The sequence below is a fragment of the Podarcis gaigeae genome (assembly GCF_964106915.1).
Source record: "Podarcis gaigeae genome assembly, chromosome: 6".
Lineage (NCBI taxonomy): Eukaryota > Metazoa > Chordata > Lepidosauria > Squamata > Lacertidae > Podarcis > Podarcis gaigeae.
Window position 1 is genome coordinate 62,186,687 of NC_139682.1, and position 20,528 is coordinate 62,207,214.

A 20,528-nucleotide genomic window follows, 5' to 3' on the forward strand; every position below is an offset into this window, starting at 1 on the left:
TTTTTATGACCAAATCTGAGGTGCTTGCTACCTGTAGTCCAGACAGTTACTAAGTACTTAAAGGTCACAAGCCTGTGTTCAAATTTACATAAACTTGCATTTACTAATGTGCTTGTATTGGTGTTTCTTGGCAAATTAAGATGGCAGGTCACTGGAGTCCCAACCTCTTATAAGGAAACTATTTTTTTCCTTAAGTTTGTTTGTTTTATTATTTTGTGAAAGGGAGAGGAGACCCATGCCCTCCCTGGGCCACACCTGCCTGTGATTCTTTGTGGGTCCCTTCAGCAGAATCCTTTATTTGTTTACTCAGAAGTAAATCTTAGTAAGTTCAACAGGACAAATTTAGCCTCATAAGTCCATTTAAGATTGCAGCTTTAGAAAAGATTTTAAATAAATGCTTGTTCCCCAGATCAAATGTGCAAAGGCAGGAAAATAATGGTAGTGTACTACAGTCAAAGGGGGACACGGGTAGTGCTATGGTGTAAACCACATAGCCTAGGGCTTGCCGATCAGAAGGTCGGCAGTTTGAATCCCCGTGACGGGGTGAGCTCCCGTTGCTCGATCCCTGCTCCTGCCAACCTAGCAGTTCAAAAGCACGTCAAGTGCAAGTAGATAAATAGGTATCGCTCCGGCGGGAAGGTAAACAGCGTTTCCGTGCGCTGCTCTGGTTTCTCCAGAAGCGGCTTACTCATGCTGGCCACATGACCCGGAAAAACTGTCTGCGGACAAACATTGGCTCCCTCAGCCAGCAAAGTGAGAGTCATTTGCAACTGGATTTAACTGTCAGGGGTCCTTTACCTTTACCTTTACCTTACTACAGTCAAATTTTAAATCCCTCTGGAAATCCAGTTCAGAATTTCCTTGTGACTTTGGCATGAACTAAAGGGGAGTTTAAAGTTGGTTAAAAGAAGCAGGATTTCCATTTTGCCAGTTTAAATAAAAATCCAGTATTTCTGTGGTTTCCTGTTAAGAGACATTTCATTGAACACCTAATTGAATAGATAGGGATTTAACAACAAGAAAAACCCCTCCTCTTTTAATGCAAACGATCTTTCTGTGGAGAGGATTATCACAGCTGCAGAAGTTCAGGGAGTATACTTCCAGTTATTTTTTTCCTGCTCATTTGTTTTTTATCTGAAGTTAGTTTTTTTAAGGGAAAACTGAGAGATGCAGATTGATTGCCTAATCTCACTGGGTGACACTTTAAAAGTCTTATAAAAAATCTCAACGCATGATTAATGCTTGAGAGGAGACGGGGAAAAAACCCCTTTGCTTACGTTCTGTGAGTGCATAATGTACAATGCAGATGAGCCTGTCAGAGGTCCCTCCCCTTACATCCCCTACGAGAGGAAGTTTGTTGATGTAGTACTGACATTGCTTCTTCGAAGCCAGCAAGAACAAAAAGAAAAGAGAAGAAAGCCCATGAAACCACAACAGCCACTCCAAGGCGAGACGTGCATTGATTTGTTCTGCTGGAGAGTGGAACAGGAGCTCGCAGAACTCATGATGAAAGAGCACAGCAGCAGCAGCAGCAGCACCTACAGCAGCCTCGGTCCGAGCCGTGTCAGCGATTCCACCATGGAAAGCCTGCAATCACTCAAGCCTAACTACATGCCTGTGTGTTTATTTGCAGAGGAATCTTATCAAAAATTAGCAATGGAAACTTTGGAGGAATTGGACTGGTGTTTAGACCAACTTGAAACCATTCAGACCTACCGATCTGTTAGCGAAATGGCATCAAATAAGGTAAGAGGAAAAATATTTATTTCCCCCCAAAATGGTTTTGAAAAATGGAATTTAGTTGCACAGGGATTTAAACTTTTCCCCCCACATATACAGCTGTATCTGCAGTCAGAACTGCTACTGATTTTACCAAAACAAAGTTAAAGAAAATGGGTGAACTCTTACACACCACCTCTGCTTCTTATTAAAGCTGTTAAATATTGGTAGTTCCTGTGGAGCAGTAGACATGTGTGGTGTCAAACTTTGCAAGCTCTCAAGCAGAACACAGTTGTATCCAGAAATCAAGTTTTGCTCTTTGATTTTGTTAAATAGGTGTTGGGTACCTAGGTGATCTGTAAATCGGGGTGGGGGTGGATTATTGTATATATTTACATACTCAGAACAATTCCTGATTTTGTATTATTTATCCCTTAGATACATAGGAATAGCAACAATTAGGCAGTGATATCAAGTTAAAGGAGTGTTTGTAGGAATGGAACTTAAAATCCTGATGGGATTATAATTGGGACAATCAATAACTTTGGAAATAATTGTTTTTAGTAAATTGTCTGTGGTGCTGATAATTACAGTACAGTTATCTTCGCAGTTGTCATGCAGCAAATATAGTATGTGTTGCTTTGATTTCAGTTACTGCATTGTACATTGTAAAAGAAAGGTGTTCTGGTTTTGTATACAGTGGTACCTCAGGTTAAGTACTTAATTCGTTTTGGAGGTCCGTTCTTAACCTGAAACTGTTCTTAACCTGAAGCACCACTTTAGCTAATGGGGCCTCCTGCTGCTGCTGCGCTGCCGGAGCCCGATTTCTGTTCTTATCCTGAAGCAAAGTTCTTAACCTGAAGCACTATTTCTAGGTTAGCGGAGTGTGTAACCTGAAGTGTATGTAACCTGAGGTACCACTGTATTAGTAGTTGCATATGTAATGACAAGTCATATAAAGTGTTGCTATGTTAAGAGGCACATTTCTAAAAGGGGTAAAAATGTGTTGTAGAAGGTTGGCTGGTATTGTGTGTCGTATGTATGCCTTCAACCAAACCACTTGGAGAGCCATGCTGATTGTATGTAGTAATTAATTAGTAATTAATTGTAAAATCTCCCCATTATATCTCTAACACCTTATCCTTTTACAGTATAGTTAAAACCTGTCGCTCGGACTGTATTTACACCAGAGTCGCTCTTTCATTGGCTATTAGCCTGAATATTGATGGATTAAACAAAAGGCACACCTACTTCCCTGAGGCCGTGGACACCTTATCTGCTGTGATCCCAGGCACTGTTCAACAGAACAGTCTTTTGCACTGTTAATGCAGTTAGTTGAGCTACAACATACCGTACATGATTCCAGAATCAGCATACAGTGGTACCTCGGGTTACATACGCTTCAGGTTACATACACTTCAGGTTACAGACCAGAAATATTACCTCAGGTTAAGAACTTTGCTTCAGGATGAGAACAGAAATCATGCTCTGGCAGCAGCGGGAGGCCCCATTAGCTAAAGTAGTGCTTCAGGTTAAGAACAGTTTCAGGTTAAGAACAGACCTCCAGAACGAATTAAGTACTTAACCTATATAACCACTCTATATAACTTTCTCCAGGTGCTCTTATTAACACTGGTACAGTGGTACCTATGGTTATATACGCTTCATGTTACAGACGCTTCTAGTTACAGACTCCGCTAACCCAGAAATATTACCACGGGTTAAGAATTTTGCTTCAGGATGAGAATAGAAATTGCGCAGCAGCGGCAGTGGGAGGCCCTGTTAGCTAAAGTGGTACCTCAGGTTAAAAACAGTTTCAGGTTAAGAACGGACCTCCGGAACGAATTAAGTTCTTAACCCGAGGTACCACTGTACGTGGCCTTTTATGATAAGCAAGCTATGGGTCCCAATATCTTATTCTGTTTCCTCCTGCAAAGGTATCAGTTTTCACACGCTGTTTTCAACATTTTCTTTAACAAAACCCTCCTTTTAATATCCAGCCTTCATAGACCCAGCCACAAACTACCTACTTAACCTTGCTCAGGTCACCATCATGCACTTTGCTGCTTAATAATAATAATAATAATTTATTTGTACCCTGCCCAGCTGACTGGGTTGCCCTAATTTGTATTTAAATTAGGGATTAATAACCAACTTCACAACCCTGTTGTGAGCAATAATGAGATATGGACATTTTACACAAAAAAAGGGCTACGTGGCAATTAAATAGGAGGCAATAAAGATAGAATAAGGTTTCAGGCAAAGGACTCCCAACGCTCCTCTCATCTTTAATTTGCAGGTTTTTTACTAGATTGTGTAAAATAGGTTAGAGCATGGTGCTGATAACGCCAAGGTTGCAGGTTCGATCCCCATATGGGACAGCTGCATATTTCTGCATTGCAGGGGGTTGGACTAGATGATCCTTTGGTCCCTTCCAACTCTACGATTCTTACTATTTCACGTAAATGTATCCTTATGTGCTTTTAAAGGATTTGGATACTGGACGTGTGTCGTGCAACTGGAACTACAGCGTGATTGCAGCTTTTCAAAAGCTCTTAAGAAGCCTCTTAAAATATGTCAATTAATTAATTAATTGTCAAGTTTTCCACATCCGTGAAGTATCAGAATGATCTGCCTCTCTTCCGTCGTCTGCGCAGAGATATGGCAGTAGCAAAACAGTCTGATGCTTTGAAAACAGGATGCTTCTACCTCCCCCTTAGTAAAGAATAACGGAAAGAGCAACAGTAGAGAAAGGAAGAAAGCATATAGACCCAGCATGATCCCAAGTGCAAGAGCTGTATAAACAGTGACCTATCTTCCTGACCTCTGCTATTGCTAAGTTCCTGGCCCTCTGCCACTGAAGCCAAACTACGTCATTTGAGAATGATAGTGGGCATGGCACAGCTGTTGTAAGTGTGACTCGAATTTCCTGTCTCCTTCCTGACAGACGTAGTTTTGAAGTACAGCGTTGCAAAAACAGTAGACAAAGAGGGGGGTGACTGGTTTCTAGTGTAGTGCACTTATTCAGAAATGTTACCAAAATACGTTTCTTGATCATTTTGGTGATGGGAAAGAGAACCTTGGGTGAATGTATCCTGTTTGTAAAATACTTGTAGTAAAAAAGAAGACGCAAATGTCGCTGAAATGAATAATTACATTAATCAGGAATATGAGGAACTTAATCTCTGGTGTTCAACAGCGTGTGGCTCTGACATTCAGATGAAGAAGCGTAGAAAACAGTTCAGAAGGTCCCTGGAGGAGCAAACAGCAAAAAGTAGCAAAGCATTCACTGTGGCTGGGCATGTTCCCGTTTCATTAAAATGATACACAAATGTTGTGTTAATCCCATTCAGCTATAAAATACAAATTAGCATACTTCCTGCTGCTGTTGGCTCCTGGTTCATGATGTGTTTCTTGTGCAACTCTTTGTTTTGATGAAGTTTCCAATCCTATTTTTATTGGCATTACTTATTTGCATTTTAGAATCCTTTCCACACAAAAATCTTAGCGGCTGATTATTATTAGGTGGATCGTATATGGAAGTGGTGGCTTTTAGAAATCTCACAAGGTAGCATGACATATATTGCAGGTATACAAGTGTACTTTATCGTTTTAACTAAAGTCACTCAGTGTGTAAAACTAGTGCTTCTGACAAATAAGAATAATAATTTGAGATCTGAACGCTTCTGGATGGAACCTAAAACATTGCCTACTAAAAGGAGGAACCAAATAATGACCTGCCCAATACACTCAACCTGCTTTTCGTTATTAGAACAGACATCACTTTGTGTTTTTCCATGGCCTGTATAAAGCTGATATAGAAATAAGTTGCACAGTATATTTAAAAAATCATAAATACTGCACTCAGTCAGGTCTTCAGGTATCCTGGGCATGCTTATAGCCAATTTGCATAGCTTGTTGAAGAAATTTAGCCTTTACCTATAGGTAATAATTTTGTATATTGTGTTTTGCTCATAGGCCTGGAGAACATGCATGTCTTCTTTCTACATTTATAGAATCATAATGTTTAAAGGTACTTCAGTAACAGTATAAATCAGGAGTGGGGACCTCCAGCCTGGGGTCTAGATGTGGCCCTTAAGGCCTCTCTATCTGGCTCCCAGAACTCACCCCAGACCACACCTCTCACTGGTTCTGCTTTGCAACCTGAGTGCTTTTGTGTCATTGGAATGTGTCCTTCAATTATGATAGCGCCTCTTGGTTCTCCGGATGGAGAACGGAGGTGTCTGTATGAGTGTGTGCAGAAACTACCCTTCTGTACAAAAGTAAAAAAAAATGTTTTTGTTCCTCCACCATCTGTGGAGGTTGCCTAGAGGGTTTATAGCCCTTGGACTGCAAAAGGTTCCCCATGGCAGACCTGATCTAATCCAAACCCCTTCAGATACAAGAACCATCCCTGATAGGAAGCCATAGCTATCACTGGAAAAAGAACTTTTAATGAAGGAGAGTCGGCTCCCTTCTAAAACCACTGCCAAACTTGTCAGCTTCCCCAGAAAAGCTGGGACATCCCTTTTTTACCCCCCTTTGAGAGCATGGTGGTCATTATGGGCGCCTTGCTCTCTTGTGATTTCAGGACAAGATCTCACCCTGAAAAAGCTTTTTTCCCTCCAAGTTTGTGATCTTACAGGCACCCCAAAACAGTGGTGTAGCATGGGGGGTGCAGGGGGGGCCGGCCGCACCAGGCGCAACATCTGGGGGTTAGGGTTAGGGGGCGCAAATCCACGGGTTAGGGGGCACAAATCCACGGGTTAGGGGGTGCAAATTACTTGCCTTGCCCCGGGTGCTGACAACCCACGCTACGCCACTGCTCCAAAATACGCATCTTTGGGCACCTTGCCTCTAAAATGCTGTTCCCTGATCCATGATTATCTAAACAGCTCATACCATCAAGAAGCTACTCCTAATTTTTGACAGAAATCCCCATGCTTGTAATTTGAACCCACTGGTTCAGGTTCTAACTTCTGGAACATCAGAGACGAGAGTCATCTATGTGACACTCTTTCAAATGGTTAGAGATTTTAACCATGTTACTCCTAACAGTAGCTTTTCAAGGCTAAACATACCCAACTCCTTCGACCTTTCCTAATAGGACTTGGGTCTCCAGCCCCCCAGCCCCACCTTATGACTTCATTGCCTTTATTTATGGGCATGTGACTTGACTGAAGCGAGCCATGACCTTCACAAAGCACACCAGGATAGGATCTTTCAGAATTACCTAAATGACCCAAAGGGGTATGTGTCCCTACCTCACGTAGGCGCTTGCTGAAATGTTCCATTATGGCTCTATTCTGTCTTTTGTTAGCAATTTACATACTAGACTATTGTCTGTTATCTGTAAATGAAAATCTATTGGTGTAAACAAAACATTCACTGCACTATTTCAAAAGGGGTTTCAGTCACATAAGACACGCAGGGTCACGCCTCAGTTTTAGGAGGCTAAATAAACTAAACATGAGGACACTAATGTAAACTCTGGAGGTAACTGCTGGCTGCCTTCCAGCTGTCTATGTGCCTCATTGCACAATGTCCGTATTGGGAAAGAAGGGGGTGTCTTATTATAAGTTTGCAAGCTCTAGATCTTGCGCACTTGGTACGTGATGGTTCCCTAAAGGTGTGTCAAACTGTTCCTGCTTTTCAGTTTACTGTAACTTCCTTTGTTTAATATACATTGCAAAATAGCCATAACCTCCCAAAGACTGTTGGGCAGTCAGCTATAAAACCTACTCCTTTCATTCCCTTTGCTTTTTTTAAAGTGGAGTTTAATAGCAGTAAATCAGGGAATTTTGTCTAGATTTATGACCTTTGGTTTGGCATTCCTTTCTCCTGATAGGCTACAGCTATTTGTCCTTGCCTAAGCAAATGAGGAAAGTTGCTACAGGAAAGAATGTTTAGACTAATCAGTCATTAGAGGTGCTCCATTATTATCAATAGATTTCTTAAATGAATCATAACCTTATAATAAATCTCACATACCCTGGAGCAATTTAGTGACTATAAGCATTGAATAGCTAATTCTTTCTCTAGTAGCTTAAGTTATTATTACTAAACTCTTTGTGAGAGTTTATGGAGGTACTGAGGAACATTCCACCGGATAATAACTGGACTGGCTAACTTTGTTTTCAGTCAGGTTCTTCTAGCACAGAGGAAAGCAAACAGATTATTTTCTATAGCAAGGAGTGAGTTGTGCAAATATTAGTTTTTTGGGCCTATTTAGGATGCACTCCCAAATTAGGGAGTTGCTGTTGGCATCGCTAAACATTTGTATAGCACTAAAATAGACTAAATACTTTAAAAACTTATGTAAAATAAATAAATATAAATAATAGGACATAATAAGCTTTGTGTCCAAAACTAGCCCTACTCAGTGTAGACCCATTGGAATTAATAAACAGAAGTTAGCCATGACCATTAGCTCTCGTGGGCAAACTTCGAGAACTCACTGGGTTTTATTTACCTTTAATATCCTACCTAGAACTTGAGAGTTTGCAGAATACCCAACTCTGATTTAGGGAGATGATGGTTGCCTTAACAGAATACAGATGCAGCCTATGGCGTGCTAGCTGGTTTTTTGGGCTTAGTTAGCACTGAGGAACAGAGTTTTGGCTATTTTCCCTTGCAAATTTGGAAACTGAGCAGTTCCATTTCATATCCTTAACACTGGGTGACATTGATTAATTGAAATCAACAATTAATAAAGGATTTTAATGTGCCATAACATTGTCTCAGGAATGCCAATGATCTTGCAAATGATCTTGCAAAACTGGCTCAATAAGCAATTGATTTGAGACCAAAATTTGTATAAGAAAAGATGGAGAGGAGTTAATGTGTTTATTTTGGACTGTCCTTCCTCTTTGTCCCCCACCCTTTTTAAAAAAAGAAAATGTAACACCGCTGTGAGATAAATGAAAATTGATAATGAGGTTGATCATGAGGGAAATGTACATTTATTTATTTTTTATATTTTTGTTCTTCAGCCAAGATTCAAAACTAAATCTCTCTGTGATGTGCAGACATGTATCCTCTCACCTTTTCTAAATTGATGTTGATATCCTGTTTGGAACTGAATGCAACTCACGTCCTTTGTTTGAGTTTGAGCATGGTGCCAAATAAAGAATTTAGTGGGATTAGCAAGAGTCTCTTTCCCCAAACATGGCACCAGACAATGCCAACTTCTCCCATGTTATCATTGATTGTGTTTCTTCCTCACGTGGAACTTCTGCACCAGATTTGTTTTTTAAAAGCAGGACTGATTTCGTCTGAATACCTTACAACTTGAATTAATCTAAAAATCCTATGCAATTCTTTCCCATTCAAGCCCTTCCATGCTTTCCCATGGAAAGAAGTATGAAGAAAAGTAAAAAAGGTTGTAATTTATCATGAAATTGACCGAACATTCCATCATTCCATGTGTCCAGCATGCTGAAAGTCCTCATTCTTGGCACTGGCACTTATTTTAGAAAATTACAGGACTAGAAAGCATGAGGGAAAATCATCAAGTCCATCTACTGCCTTGAGACAGGTGGATTATGCCCAGTGTACTCTATATTAAATAGACCAAGAACTAGTTGCTGAGGTTAATTATGTGGGATGTGAGCTCAGTAGCAAGAACTTTGTCAGTTCTAATAGTAAGTTCATGCAGTTGATGTGACAGACATTGATAAACAAATTTACCCAGGATCATTAATATTATTTATTCATTCATTCATTCATTCATTCATTCATTCCCCGCCCATCTAGCTGGGTTTCCCCAGACGCTCTGGGTGGCTTCCAACAGAATTAAAAGCACAACAGAACATCAAACATTAAAAACTTCCCTAAACAGGGTTGCCTTCAGATCTCTTCTAAAAGTCAGATAGTTGTTTATTTCCTTGACATCTGGTGGGAGGGCATTCCACAGGGCAGGTGCCACCACCAAGAAGGCCCTCTGCCTGGTTCCCTGCAGTTTCACTTCTCGCAGGGAGGCCCTCGGAGCTGGACCTCAGTCTTTCAAGGGATAGTCGGTGGATATAGTTGGCTCACTGGTCAAATTGCCATCTGTCTTTTGAGTAAAGAGAGGGAGATGACTAATTTATTACTGTAAATGTAAAACATCAACATTAATGCAAATCTGAAGTAGTACTTCCCAAAGCCTTTTAAAGAATTGTAAGTGCAGTGTTTTTAAAAACAACAAGAAAAGCAGGGACACCATCATACTTAGCAATTCTTACAATAGGCAAACCTATTAACTGAAGAATGACTCAATGTCTGGCACAGTTAATTAGCTCATAATTGTTTTTACAGTAGCCTGAAAACATGCATAACAGGAAAACTTCACAATTGGGATCTATTTTTCACAGCTTTACATTTGCATTGACCATTGTTAAAAGATAATGATAGAATGGGTTTTAAGCTTAATCATCTCTTCAGATGTTCACAAAGTGTGATCTTGTAACTGATTATGTGTATGCAGTATCTTTATTTCACTGTCTTAATTAAAATAATACAATTTAATCTCACTCTACATGCGGGGGAAAATTATGAATGCAAATTAAGGTGTGAAAGCTCACTGAAATATACAAACTGCAGCATTCATTCAACTTACCTAACCTAAAATAGTTATAATTTTCTCTTGTTTATATGCAATAGTTATTTTACATGTCACTTTTAGTAATTTAGATTTTAAAAAAAATATATTTACAGAGGGCTACACTAGTATTCATGGATTTATTCGGGGAAATCAGTATTCGCTTACCCTGCAGGCACAATTGTGTTTCTATGCAGCATCTGACATCAGTCAGTGCTCCATATAAATGCTATAAAGGCTTGTTTGTATGGTGCATACTCAGTGTCAATAAAACTCCATCTGAAGTTGCTGACCAAGCAAGCAATTTATCTATATACCAGTTGCTTCAAAATGTCACTGGATTACATTTTGTTAAGCAGAGTCATAACTTATCTATGCCCTGTACGTTCCTCCCCGCCTTTATCACGGAAATTCCACTGAGTGGCACAACATTTGGGCATGGCAAAAACCAAGAGAAAGTTAAGCAGCATATCTGAATGCAACTGACATCAATGGACCCCTGTTCTGAATTCAGCTCTTGCTCAATTGATCCAAATTAGATTTGGGCATGCCTGACTTCCAGTAGCATCCAATTAAACTGGTGCTTCTTCAGATTGCCATTTAGGCTTGTGGACTTTCTATAGGCATTTGGTTGGTGAGGGCTTTTCCACACTTACCTTTTGCCTCACTCTTCCCAGGCAGAGGTCTGGGCTTTAATGTTCCATGTCTGAGCAGTTGTTGGTGAGGTTTTTTTTTGTCCCCCTGAGCTTTAAAGAGCAAAAACCCACTCTTTAAAGCTAAATCAGAGCAGACGTCAATTTGGGTTTGCTGCAAAGGAATGTTTGCTCCAATTGAACTTTAAATCGCAGGTCATGCCTGAAGAAAGCAGAGGAAAGTTAGTGAGCATAAACCCTGAAAACAGAATGCTGGGCTATGTTCTTGTCATGTTCATGATGACGGTTCTTATCATGTTATATGAACACACACTTACCTCCCATTGAACCTAACAGAGCTTACCTTTGAATAGACATGCAAAGGATTTCACTGTTAATTGTACACATCCATCTGAAAGGAAGTGTATTGTGAGCAAAGGAAGTTTGGACAATGAGTATGAGAGGAACTCTTTCTTAGACCCATGCAGTCTTCAGCCTGCTCTCATAAAGGCCCTATTTAATTTATAGATGGCTGGGCTCTTCAAATGTCAGCAGAAAGGCAATTCTCCCCTGTAGACTGCTGGTCAGATTATATATATTATTTCCCCAACTGTAAGCAAATTTAAGAAAACCACTTCCTATCCAAGCTCCTTTATTAATATTGCAGAGCCATACCTTTGTGTTCAGTATAAAATTAAATCTCTTAGATTATATTGATTTGGTTCTCAGAATAAAATCTTCCTTAATTGAAAGCCTGACGTTCTTTCGCTTTTGACTAAGTTGTTGGCGCACCAGTCCATTGATCTGAGTCCTAAATGAGATTCATGAGCTTGAAAGTCATTCCCCTGCGCCTACGTGGCTGAGATTCCTGACCTTCACAGGGAGCATCATTCACACCCTCTCTTGCCCATATCTTATGACATATTCCTGAGCAAACCCATCATGAGCCGGTCGGAGAGTGACGCACACCAGAAGCTGCCTCTGTCCATGTGACGCTTCTCCCAGAGCACCCACTTGGAAGCACACAATGCTGGCAGGCAATTTAAAAGACTTCTTTTCACAGTCTGTAAAGGAAACGGTTCAGATACGTTGTAGCTTATATTTAATTTCAGAGTTTTATAACTCTTTGTTGTTTGTACATAAACACCAGGATTGTGTGTTTTCTCTTCTAGCATTTCAGATTTTGGCTCCAAAATCCAAAGTATTCAATCACATATTTCCCATTCAAACCTAAACTGTAGAAAGTGAGGGCAGCTGAGTACTGTAGGAGTAGTAATAAGCCAGAGTAGCTAAAAGCTCTGAACATTCTTTGACGGCCGATTCTCAGATTTGTTTTTTTACTTGGACAAAGCATGTATAGGTAGTATTGGCTGTGTGCTCTTCCTGCAATCTAAAAGACACAACATAGGCTGCTGTTAGCAAGGTTCATGTTGCCATTGAACTGGTTATACAACCTGTTCAGTTTTCCTGTTACTGCGCATATAGCCCACTTGGGAAAATGAACTAAGCAGTCACATAGAGGACTGAAGAGTATGTGTCTAACAGATGTTGTTCTGCTGCTGCTAGTTTTCAGTCTTGGCTATTTTGTTCTGGGGTCAAAATTATTCATGGCTTCTGAACGAATCCCTTAGTGCTTTCCATCACAACTTGGAGGTATTTCATTTTCACAGCAATCACTTCAGATCTGTGAACATCATAGAGTATTCTGGTGTGTGGAGGAATGGGGGAATTCTGTTATAGTTATGGTTTATCGATCAGCTGGTGTGTGGTGAGTTCAAACCTGTAGGACCAGCTGTGCAACTGATTTCCCATGGGGAAGCCTATAGCATAGCTGATCCTTGCAGAAATCCACTTTGCTGTCCCAATGCTTGGGAAGCACTGAAAACAGGGCTGAGAAGAAAGGACATTGTGCGGTGCTTCCAAAATGCCCCAAAGCCAGCTGGCTCTTAGGCATTTGGGAAGCACTGCACAATGTATTTTGCAAGCCCTGTGCTTAGCACTTCCAAAGCATCAGCCATAGGGCTGACAAAGCCCCTTTTGCTGCAGTTCCCAAGCACCCAACAACCAGCTGGCTGTGTAAAGCATTTTGGGAAGTGGTGCGTGAAGCAGTTAGCAAGCCCACAATGATGTCAAATGATTGACATGTGGGATGTCTCATCTACCAGTCTAAGGTGGCCCTAAGGGTGGGATAAGAATAAGGTTCATAAATGGTTTATTGGAAACCAATCTTGTTTCTACCTGTTAAAGGTAAAGGTACCCCTTGCCCGTACGGGCCAGTCGTGTCCGACTCTGGGGTTGCGTGCTCATCTCACTTAAGAGGCCGGGAGCCAGCGCTGTCCAGAGACACTTCGCGTGACGAAGCTGCTCTGGCGAGCCAGCACCAGCACAGCACATGGAAACGCCGTTTACCTTCCCGCTATAAAGCGGTACCTATTTATCTACTTGCACTTAAGGGTGCTTTCGAACTGCTAGGTGGGCAGGAGCTGGGACCGAACGACGGGAGGCCACCCCACCGCGGGGATTCGAACCGCCGATCATACGATCGGCAAGTCCTTGGCGCTGAGGTTTTACCCACAGCGCCACCCGCGTCCCTGTTTCTACCTGTTAGGATGGAGAAAATCCTGTGCAACTTCTGTTTAGCAGTGGTGATTGGTCAGTCAATTCCAATGGAACCTCTTCAGGTCAAACTTTTTTAGCCCTGCGGAGTAGAGTTAGCAGAGGTCTCTACTTCTTAACAGCACGTTTATGTAGCTTGAATTCCAACACTTAGCTTACCTTGTTGCAAGCAAACAAGGAGTTCTTTGAAATTATTTACATAATATCTGGACATTGGGTACAATTTAAATTTTTGGGCAGCTGGTTCTTCATATGTGGTAAAGACCAAAGAAGCAATTTATCTAAACAATAGCTAATCACACCTGTATACTATTTTAAGCATTTGATTTTTAAAAAAATCAAAACATGACCTATTGCCTGAAAGGAGAGTAAATAATATGTTTCTCTACCCAGTGAGCTCCTTTCCAAGCCATTATTAGGATAAAAGGTTGACCCTAGGATCAGCATGGGGAGAAGCTATTAAAATGTTTGGATTGCCAAAACTTCCTATTTCAAAAGGATATCGCTTATTCCAAGCCATAAGAGATGCGGGAAATTGAATGGAATATCGATAGAACAGTCAACTTGGAACCAAGTGGGTCTCTTAATTCTGAAACTGTAATATGGCACTTATTGCTAAGCTACGCTGCAATTTGCCAGTACATTCGTACCTTGGAAGTTGAACGGAATCTGTTCTGGAAGTCCGTTTGTTTGACTTCCAAAACATTCGAAAACCAAATTGCAGCTTCTGATTGGCTACAAAAAGCTCCTGCAGCCAATTGGAGCCCCATCGGACGTTTGGGTTCCAAAAGAATGTTCACAAACTGGAACAATCACTTGCGGATTTGCGGCGTTCGGGAACCACAACATTCAAGTTTCAGGGTGTTCAGGATCCAAGATATGGCTGTACAGAGAATGGGATCGTAAATCTCTTGCCTTTCCACAAGGAGTTAAAATAAGCAAGGAAAAGGAATAGACCTAGCTCTGCCCCACAGTTGCAAAATATGTATTGGTTGCTTCCAGGCCTTCATCCTGATTTGTTTGCAGGGAAGTTATACGACATTGCATCAATCACAGCACTTTATGGTGGAGGTGTGGGGAGCGGTTTATTGTGCAAGGGCTCAAAACCCACTTTAATTTTGCAACCTGAATTTGCCAGTGTGCCATTGAATGCCACCCACAAAACTGCAATAATCTGGAAGCACCCACTGTTACTATATAATCACTCAACCTCTCTTACGCATTAACTCCACTAACATGGGAATAAATAAAGGGGAGGAGCTTGAAGTGAGAAGCAGCACTGATTGTGGGAACGGGGGCTCATCTGTGGCTACACTTAAAAACCAGTTTAAAGAAGTATTTATGTGAATTTATGGAGCAGTGCCAACCTAGCAGTTAAAAAGCACGTCAAAGTGCAAGTAGATAAATAGGTACTGCCCCTGCGGGAAAGTAAACGGTGTTTCCGTGTGCTGCTGTGGTTCGCCAGAAGTGGCTTAGTCATGCTGGCCACATGACCCGGAAGCTGTACGCGGGCTCCCTTGGCCAGTAAAGCGAGATGAGCGCCGCAACCCCAGAGTCGGCCACAACTGGACCTAATGGTCAGGGGTCCCTTTACCTTTAAAAGAAACAAATGTTACTGTTTTCTGTTGCTAAAGGTCGTATTGAATAAATCACTTTGTGACTGAAGAAAGAATAATACTTCTAATGCAACTTCCATATAACAGACTATTCTTTATAGTTCATATGTATTCTATCATGATATAGATCATGACGTCATGATTCTGGTACCAAAAATGCTTAACAGCTTTTAAGAAGTAGATAAAAATATTTTTCTGGTCGCAGCTTTTGTAGCTTAGGTTTGAACCAATAAATAGCAGGATTTCTTTTGTCCAAAGAGATGGAGATTCTATATTACTAGACTTGCTTTACACACACACACACACACACACACACACACACACACACACTCTTTAGATCTCAGGAATTAGCTTCCAATTTGCTTAAAGCACTCTTGGAATTCCTGTAGCAGGCCATTAGGGCTGCATGACAGTAATCTGAAGGGAAGCCTGTCTGTAAAGGAGGGTGGCTGTCATGTGGTGCTGTTGCCATAGTACCATGGTATTCTTTTGACCAGCTGTATATGAACTCTTGAAGAAGGGAATGAGATATGTGGGGTGGGGGTGGGGAAGAAAGCAGCTTTACATTATAAACCTACGCTGGCTACTAATTAAAAACAGAAATAATATGAAGCTCACCTTTATTTTTAGAATATCCCTGACTCCTAAAGTGGTCGGGGGGAAGAAACAAAAGCGGTGCAAAAGTGCTTGAAATGACAACAATCATTCAGTCTGATTTATTTCACTTTACTGAGTGCTTTTAGTGTGGATTCATATACTGACATAAGAAGAGGCAGCGTTTGCATGCTGTGGTTCCTTTGCAGCCTGGGCTTGTAAATGAAACATGCTTCTTTTAGGGAACAGGCTATGGAAATCATCTTACATTTTGCTCTGCAGATATCACATCGCTTTCTATGTTTGCTAAGAATTTCAGAAGTGAAAGCTGTCTGGTTTTCTTTGCACTGAAACATTAAAATACTTCTTAGCCAGATCTGAGCATATGTATCTTCTCTGTATAAGTAAAGAAATACAAAATCATATTGGAATGGGTAGGGAGAAAACAATTATAATTTTAAATCAGTGTCCTAAAGCTGTGTTTAAAAATCTCTGTGAGTGAAAGGGGATTTCCCCTAATGGCAATGCCGTGATCTGGAGGAGGAGGAAGAAGGGGGGGGGGCTGCTCGCCTTATTTTGCCTTGTTTAGATATGCATGGGGCTTCCTCCATTTTAATCTTTCTTTTGAAAAGATGGCTGTATAGCTAAATCCAGCAATGCCTACAAAAGCAGCCGTCAGTTCTTTTTCGCTCAGTTCAGCAGAGGAAAACTAATTTGGAAACCCCCCTTCAGACACCTAAGCAACCAGGACTATTCATAATTCATAAGTGCTTTAAGGCAGCTTGCTGGAAACAGTTGGATTAGCTCTCACTCCTCTACGCAGCCCTTTTACATCATTTTTGTGTGTGTCTTTTGCCGACAAAGCCTCCAACAATACATTCTTTTCTTCAAACCTGGAATACAAACCTTGGTGTTGTCTTGGAGTAACAAGTAGCCATTATTACAGGAATTGTTGAGTTTTACCCATATTAATCTCACTGACCGGGAAATCCTTCTTCCTGAGGAGTTCCTCCCTCTGATCTGCAAATTCTTCATAAGAGATTTCTCACTTTTGGCGTGCAAAGTCTTCCAAAAATGCCTGAGGCAAACTATTTGTTATCTGTATCTTGGGGTTATATCAAGGTGGGTTTAAAATAAAGAAAAGCAAATAATAATGTCCAGTTGTGTTATTCATATGTAAAGTATATATCAGGATCCTATTTATTGCTATATAGCCTTAAACATGTTAGATACTTGTACAGTAAAGTGTAATATTGCCATACGAACAGAATGTCATGAAAAATAGGAGCATCATTTTATGATCATTTACACAAAGTATATTTAAGTTGTATGCAACTTGATAATCCAGCCAAATGCCATATTAACATTTCATTTTTCCCCTGGCAAAAAAAATTATAAATTGATGCTGCTTTTGTGTTGTATGTGGGAAATTGCTAAATCGCTCGTGATCAAGATTTAGAACAGGTTTATAACTTGTGAGATCAAAAACTGCTCTAAAATCGACATAGTTTTCCAGAATTAGGTAAAATGTATCTGCCTTTTTAAAATGATATTTTAAAAAACTGACAGCACCATAACCTTAAATCGCACCATGTCGTCTAAAAATATTTCTTATATGTTTATAGTTTATCGATAAAGGCATTGCTGAATGATGTCATCTTTAGGTTAGTTAATAATGTCCCATTTTATTTACTGTGCATGTATTGCTCAAAAAAACTGATGGTTTGGGTTTTCTTTTCTTCTAATTACCAATAGTTCAAGAGAATGTTGAACCGAGAACTGACACACCTTTCGGAAATGAGCCGATCGGGGAACCAAGTGTCTGAATATATTTCAAACACTTTCCTGGGTAAGTTATTTAGCACCAAACCCATTCCATTCTGTGTGTAAGTTAGGTTTTAACAAGCATGGCCAGGCTCTGATGTGCATGCGGGGCTGTTCTTACAGGTGCAATGATGCTTCAGTGATGTAGCTGCACTTAGTTAAACTATGGAACACACTCCCACAAGAGGCAGTGATGGTTACCAGTTGAATTGGCTTTGAAAGAGGATTAGACAAATTCACAGAGGAGAGGACTATGGAGACAGTAATGCTTCTTGACACCAGTTTCTGGAAACTACAGGATGAGAGAGTCCTCTTGTCCTCGAATCTTACTTGCAAGTTTCCTACAGGCATCTGGTTGGACACTGAGAGAACAGGGTGCTGGACTAGGTGGGCCAGTGGCCTCATCCAGCGGGCTCTTTTTATGTTTACAACCCCAACCCCTTCCTTTCCAATCCCAAACCCACTGCGCCGCCCACCAACCCATTTTAAGAACCTAGTGGACTTCTGCTTTGAGTATAGTCATTTGTTTCTCTCATTGAAAGTTTTTTTTAGTGGACTTTAGGAATCAGTCTCCAATGCAATGAAAGGAGCTGTGGTCAGGCAGGGTGACCATAGAAGCCCCAGTGCTGTGTAGGGATGAGCTTGAGCAAAGAAACTGGAAAAAGTGCTGTGGGGTGCACATTTCATCATGGCATGTCTTGGGCAGCAGATGAAACCGTGGCGTATGAAGGGAGCGTGATTTATTCCTTTATGCCACCTTTAAACAGAAGAAAAACCTAATTAGTAAAATCTAGAAGTATAAGAGCATACAGGTGCTATTGAGGGCAGAAGTTAATGTTGCAGGCCGTTGCTTAGCAACCATCCATACTCCATACTCCCCAGGCTTGAAGTAGTGGGGTTGAGAATGGTGTTTGCTTGCCTGGGGCTATTCATCATGGTGCATTATAAAGCTGAAAGGTTAGAGCAGCCATGTCAGCTAACTCTGTGGTTGGGCCTGAAGTGGCTTGCCCATTTCACCAGGACAGCCCTACTTGCCTGCTTTTATAAAAAAAATAAGTAAAAATAACTCGTTTGTCTTCAGTGGATATTCTTAGGTGTTGACAGTTGAACACTTTGACCCACAAAGTGAACACTTTGATCCACAATCTTTATCCAAGCACTGATCAAGTGCACAAAATATCTATTGAACAAATAATGATGATATCACTGTGTTAAAATTGTCAGTGATATTGGTCCCTTTTTAAGGGCCTCTGCCATTAATGGCTCCCGTTGACTTCATCCATCATATAGCTCCACCTTTGGTTATTAATCATTAAAAATAATCTTGGCAATAGTAGTAGTTTTTGTCTTTATTTGTAACAGTATCCAAACATTAGATTTATAAATCCATTAAACTGTTTAAACTATTTTGAATAAGCAAGTAGTATAATATAAACATTGTACACAAGTGATATTAAAACAGATGATACTTTGCTTCATAAACTTTGTAATTCATTTCTCTATATGTTCTTCACAGACAAACAGAATGATGTAGAGATTCCCTCTCCCACACAGAAGGATAGAGAGAAGAAGAAAAAGCAGCTCATGACACAGATCAGTGGTGTGAAAAAGCTAATGCATAGTTCAAGCTTGAATAATACTAGCATTTCAAGATTTGGTGTGAAAACAGAAAAGGAAGACCATCTAGCCAAGGTGAGTGCAGTTAACTTATCGTTATTTTAGTCTTTTGGTGTAAGATACCACTTGCTACCAATGGAGAGAGAGAGATTTTGATCAGCTGCTTAATATAGTATATAACACCAGTATTCAAACGTGTATTCTGATTATATCAGAAAAGTATTCTGTTATGTAGTTTAAGAATTCACCATTACAGGGTCTAGTTTTGACTCACTACTCCCTAGCACATAATTAGCATGGTAGCAAAAAATAGTTAAATACAGACATACCTTGGAAGTCAGACAGAATCCGTTCCAGAAGTTGGTTCAACTTCCAAAATGTTTGGAAACCAAAGCACGGTTTCTGATTGGAAGCCACAGAAGCCCCATCGGATGTTCGGCTTCCAAAACTAGTTCGCAAACTGGAACAATCACTTCCGGGTTTGTGGCGTTCGGGAGCCAAAACGTTTGAGAACTAAGCTGTTTGAAAATCAAGGTTCAACTTTATGTTCAAATATGTAGCTGCAATTTAGGAAGAGATGTTCTTCCTTGTTCCTTTTACATGATATATAATGTTCTTTCAATAACTCTCTCTCTCTCTCTCTCTCTCTCTCTCTAATAAGAGAGAGAGAGAGAGAGAGAGAGAGAGTTTTGAGTTTATAAATATAGCTATAGACTACTTATGGGCTTGCCTTCATTGCATTAGTGTTGTAAATCCATTATTTTTTGTTTAATATTGAGTGTTTTCTCCCCCTCTAGGAGCTGGAGGATCTGAATAAATGGGGTCTGAACATATTTAACGTTGCAAGATATTCACACAGTAGACCTCTCACCTGCATTATGTATGCTATTTTTCAGGTTTGTAATTTCACTGGTTATATATTGCTTCAGATGGTTGCATTTAAAGGCAGCAACAACAAAAAGTCCCATCCCATCCACCCCCATGATAAAGCCTTCAGGTTTGCATCACCTTATAACCTTCTGCAATTTAAATTATCTTGAAACAGGAGAGAGATCTGCTAAAGACATTCAAGATTTCATCAGATACCTTCATAGCTTACATGATGACTTTGGAAGACCACTACCATTCCGATGTGGCCTACCACAACAGTCTCCATGCAGCTGATGTAGCCCAGTCAACACATGTCCTCCTGTCCACCCCAGCTTTGGATGTGAGTAGCTCCTCACCTGCAGTGAGAAATACTCATGTTGCAATAGTGAATTTGTTTCGCAGGTTAATTATTTATTTGCAGCAGTTCTTTGTTTTATTTTAATTCCTGTTCCTTTGTAG

The 20,528-nt window shown here is 40.5% G+C and overlaps 1 protein-coding gene and 1 long non-coding RNA gene across 8 annotated transcripts in view; one reads left to right on the forward strand and one right to left on the reverse strand.

The window, feature by feature from the left end:
- PDE4B (phosphodiesterase 4B) overlaps positions 1-20,528 on the forward strand; it is a 256,742-nt gene that overhangs the window by 227,684 nt on the left and 8,530 nt on the right. For 5 of the 6 annotated variants that reach the window (XM_083742993.1, XM_083742994.1, XM_083742997.1 and 2 more), the window contains 5 exons: positions 1,634-1,746; positions 17,514-17,607; positions 19,099-19,274; positions 19,997-20,095; positions 20,245-20,409. In XM_083742993.1, coding sequence (XP_083599119.1) covers positions 1,634-1,746; positions 17,514-17,607; positions 19,099-19,274; positions 19,997-20,095; positions 20,245-20,409 — 647 coding nt within the window. Of the gene's footprint in view, positions 1-1,633; positions 1,747-16,384; positions 16,881-17,513; positions 17,608-19,098; positions 19,275-19,996; positions 20,096-20,244; positions 20,410-20,528 lie in introns of those variants that run through there. The other variant, XM_083742998.1, reaches the window with a different exon arrangement.
- LOC310846509 lies at positions 9,702-14,125 on the reverse strand. 2 transcript variants are annotated; one of them, XR_014565365.1, is made up of 4 exons: positions 13,534-14,125; positions 11,297-13,170; positions 10,957-11,155; positions 9,702-9,775 (listed from the first exon to the last, which is right to left on the reverse strand). It is a non-coding gene; the product is annotated as an uncharacterized lncRNA (long non-coding RNA). The 2 variants fall into 2 exon arrangements; XR_014565366.1 differs by having other exon boundaries at positions 10,957-13,170.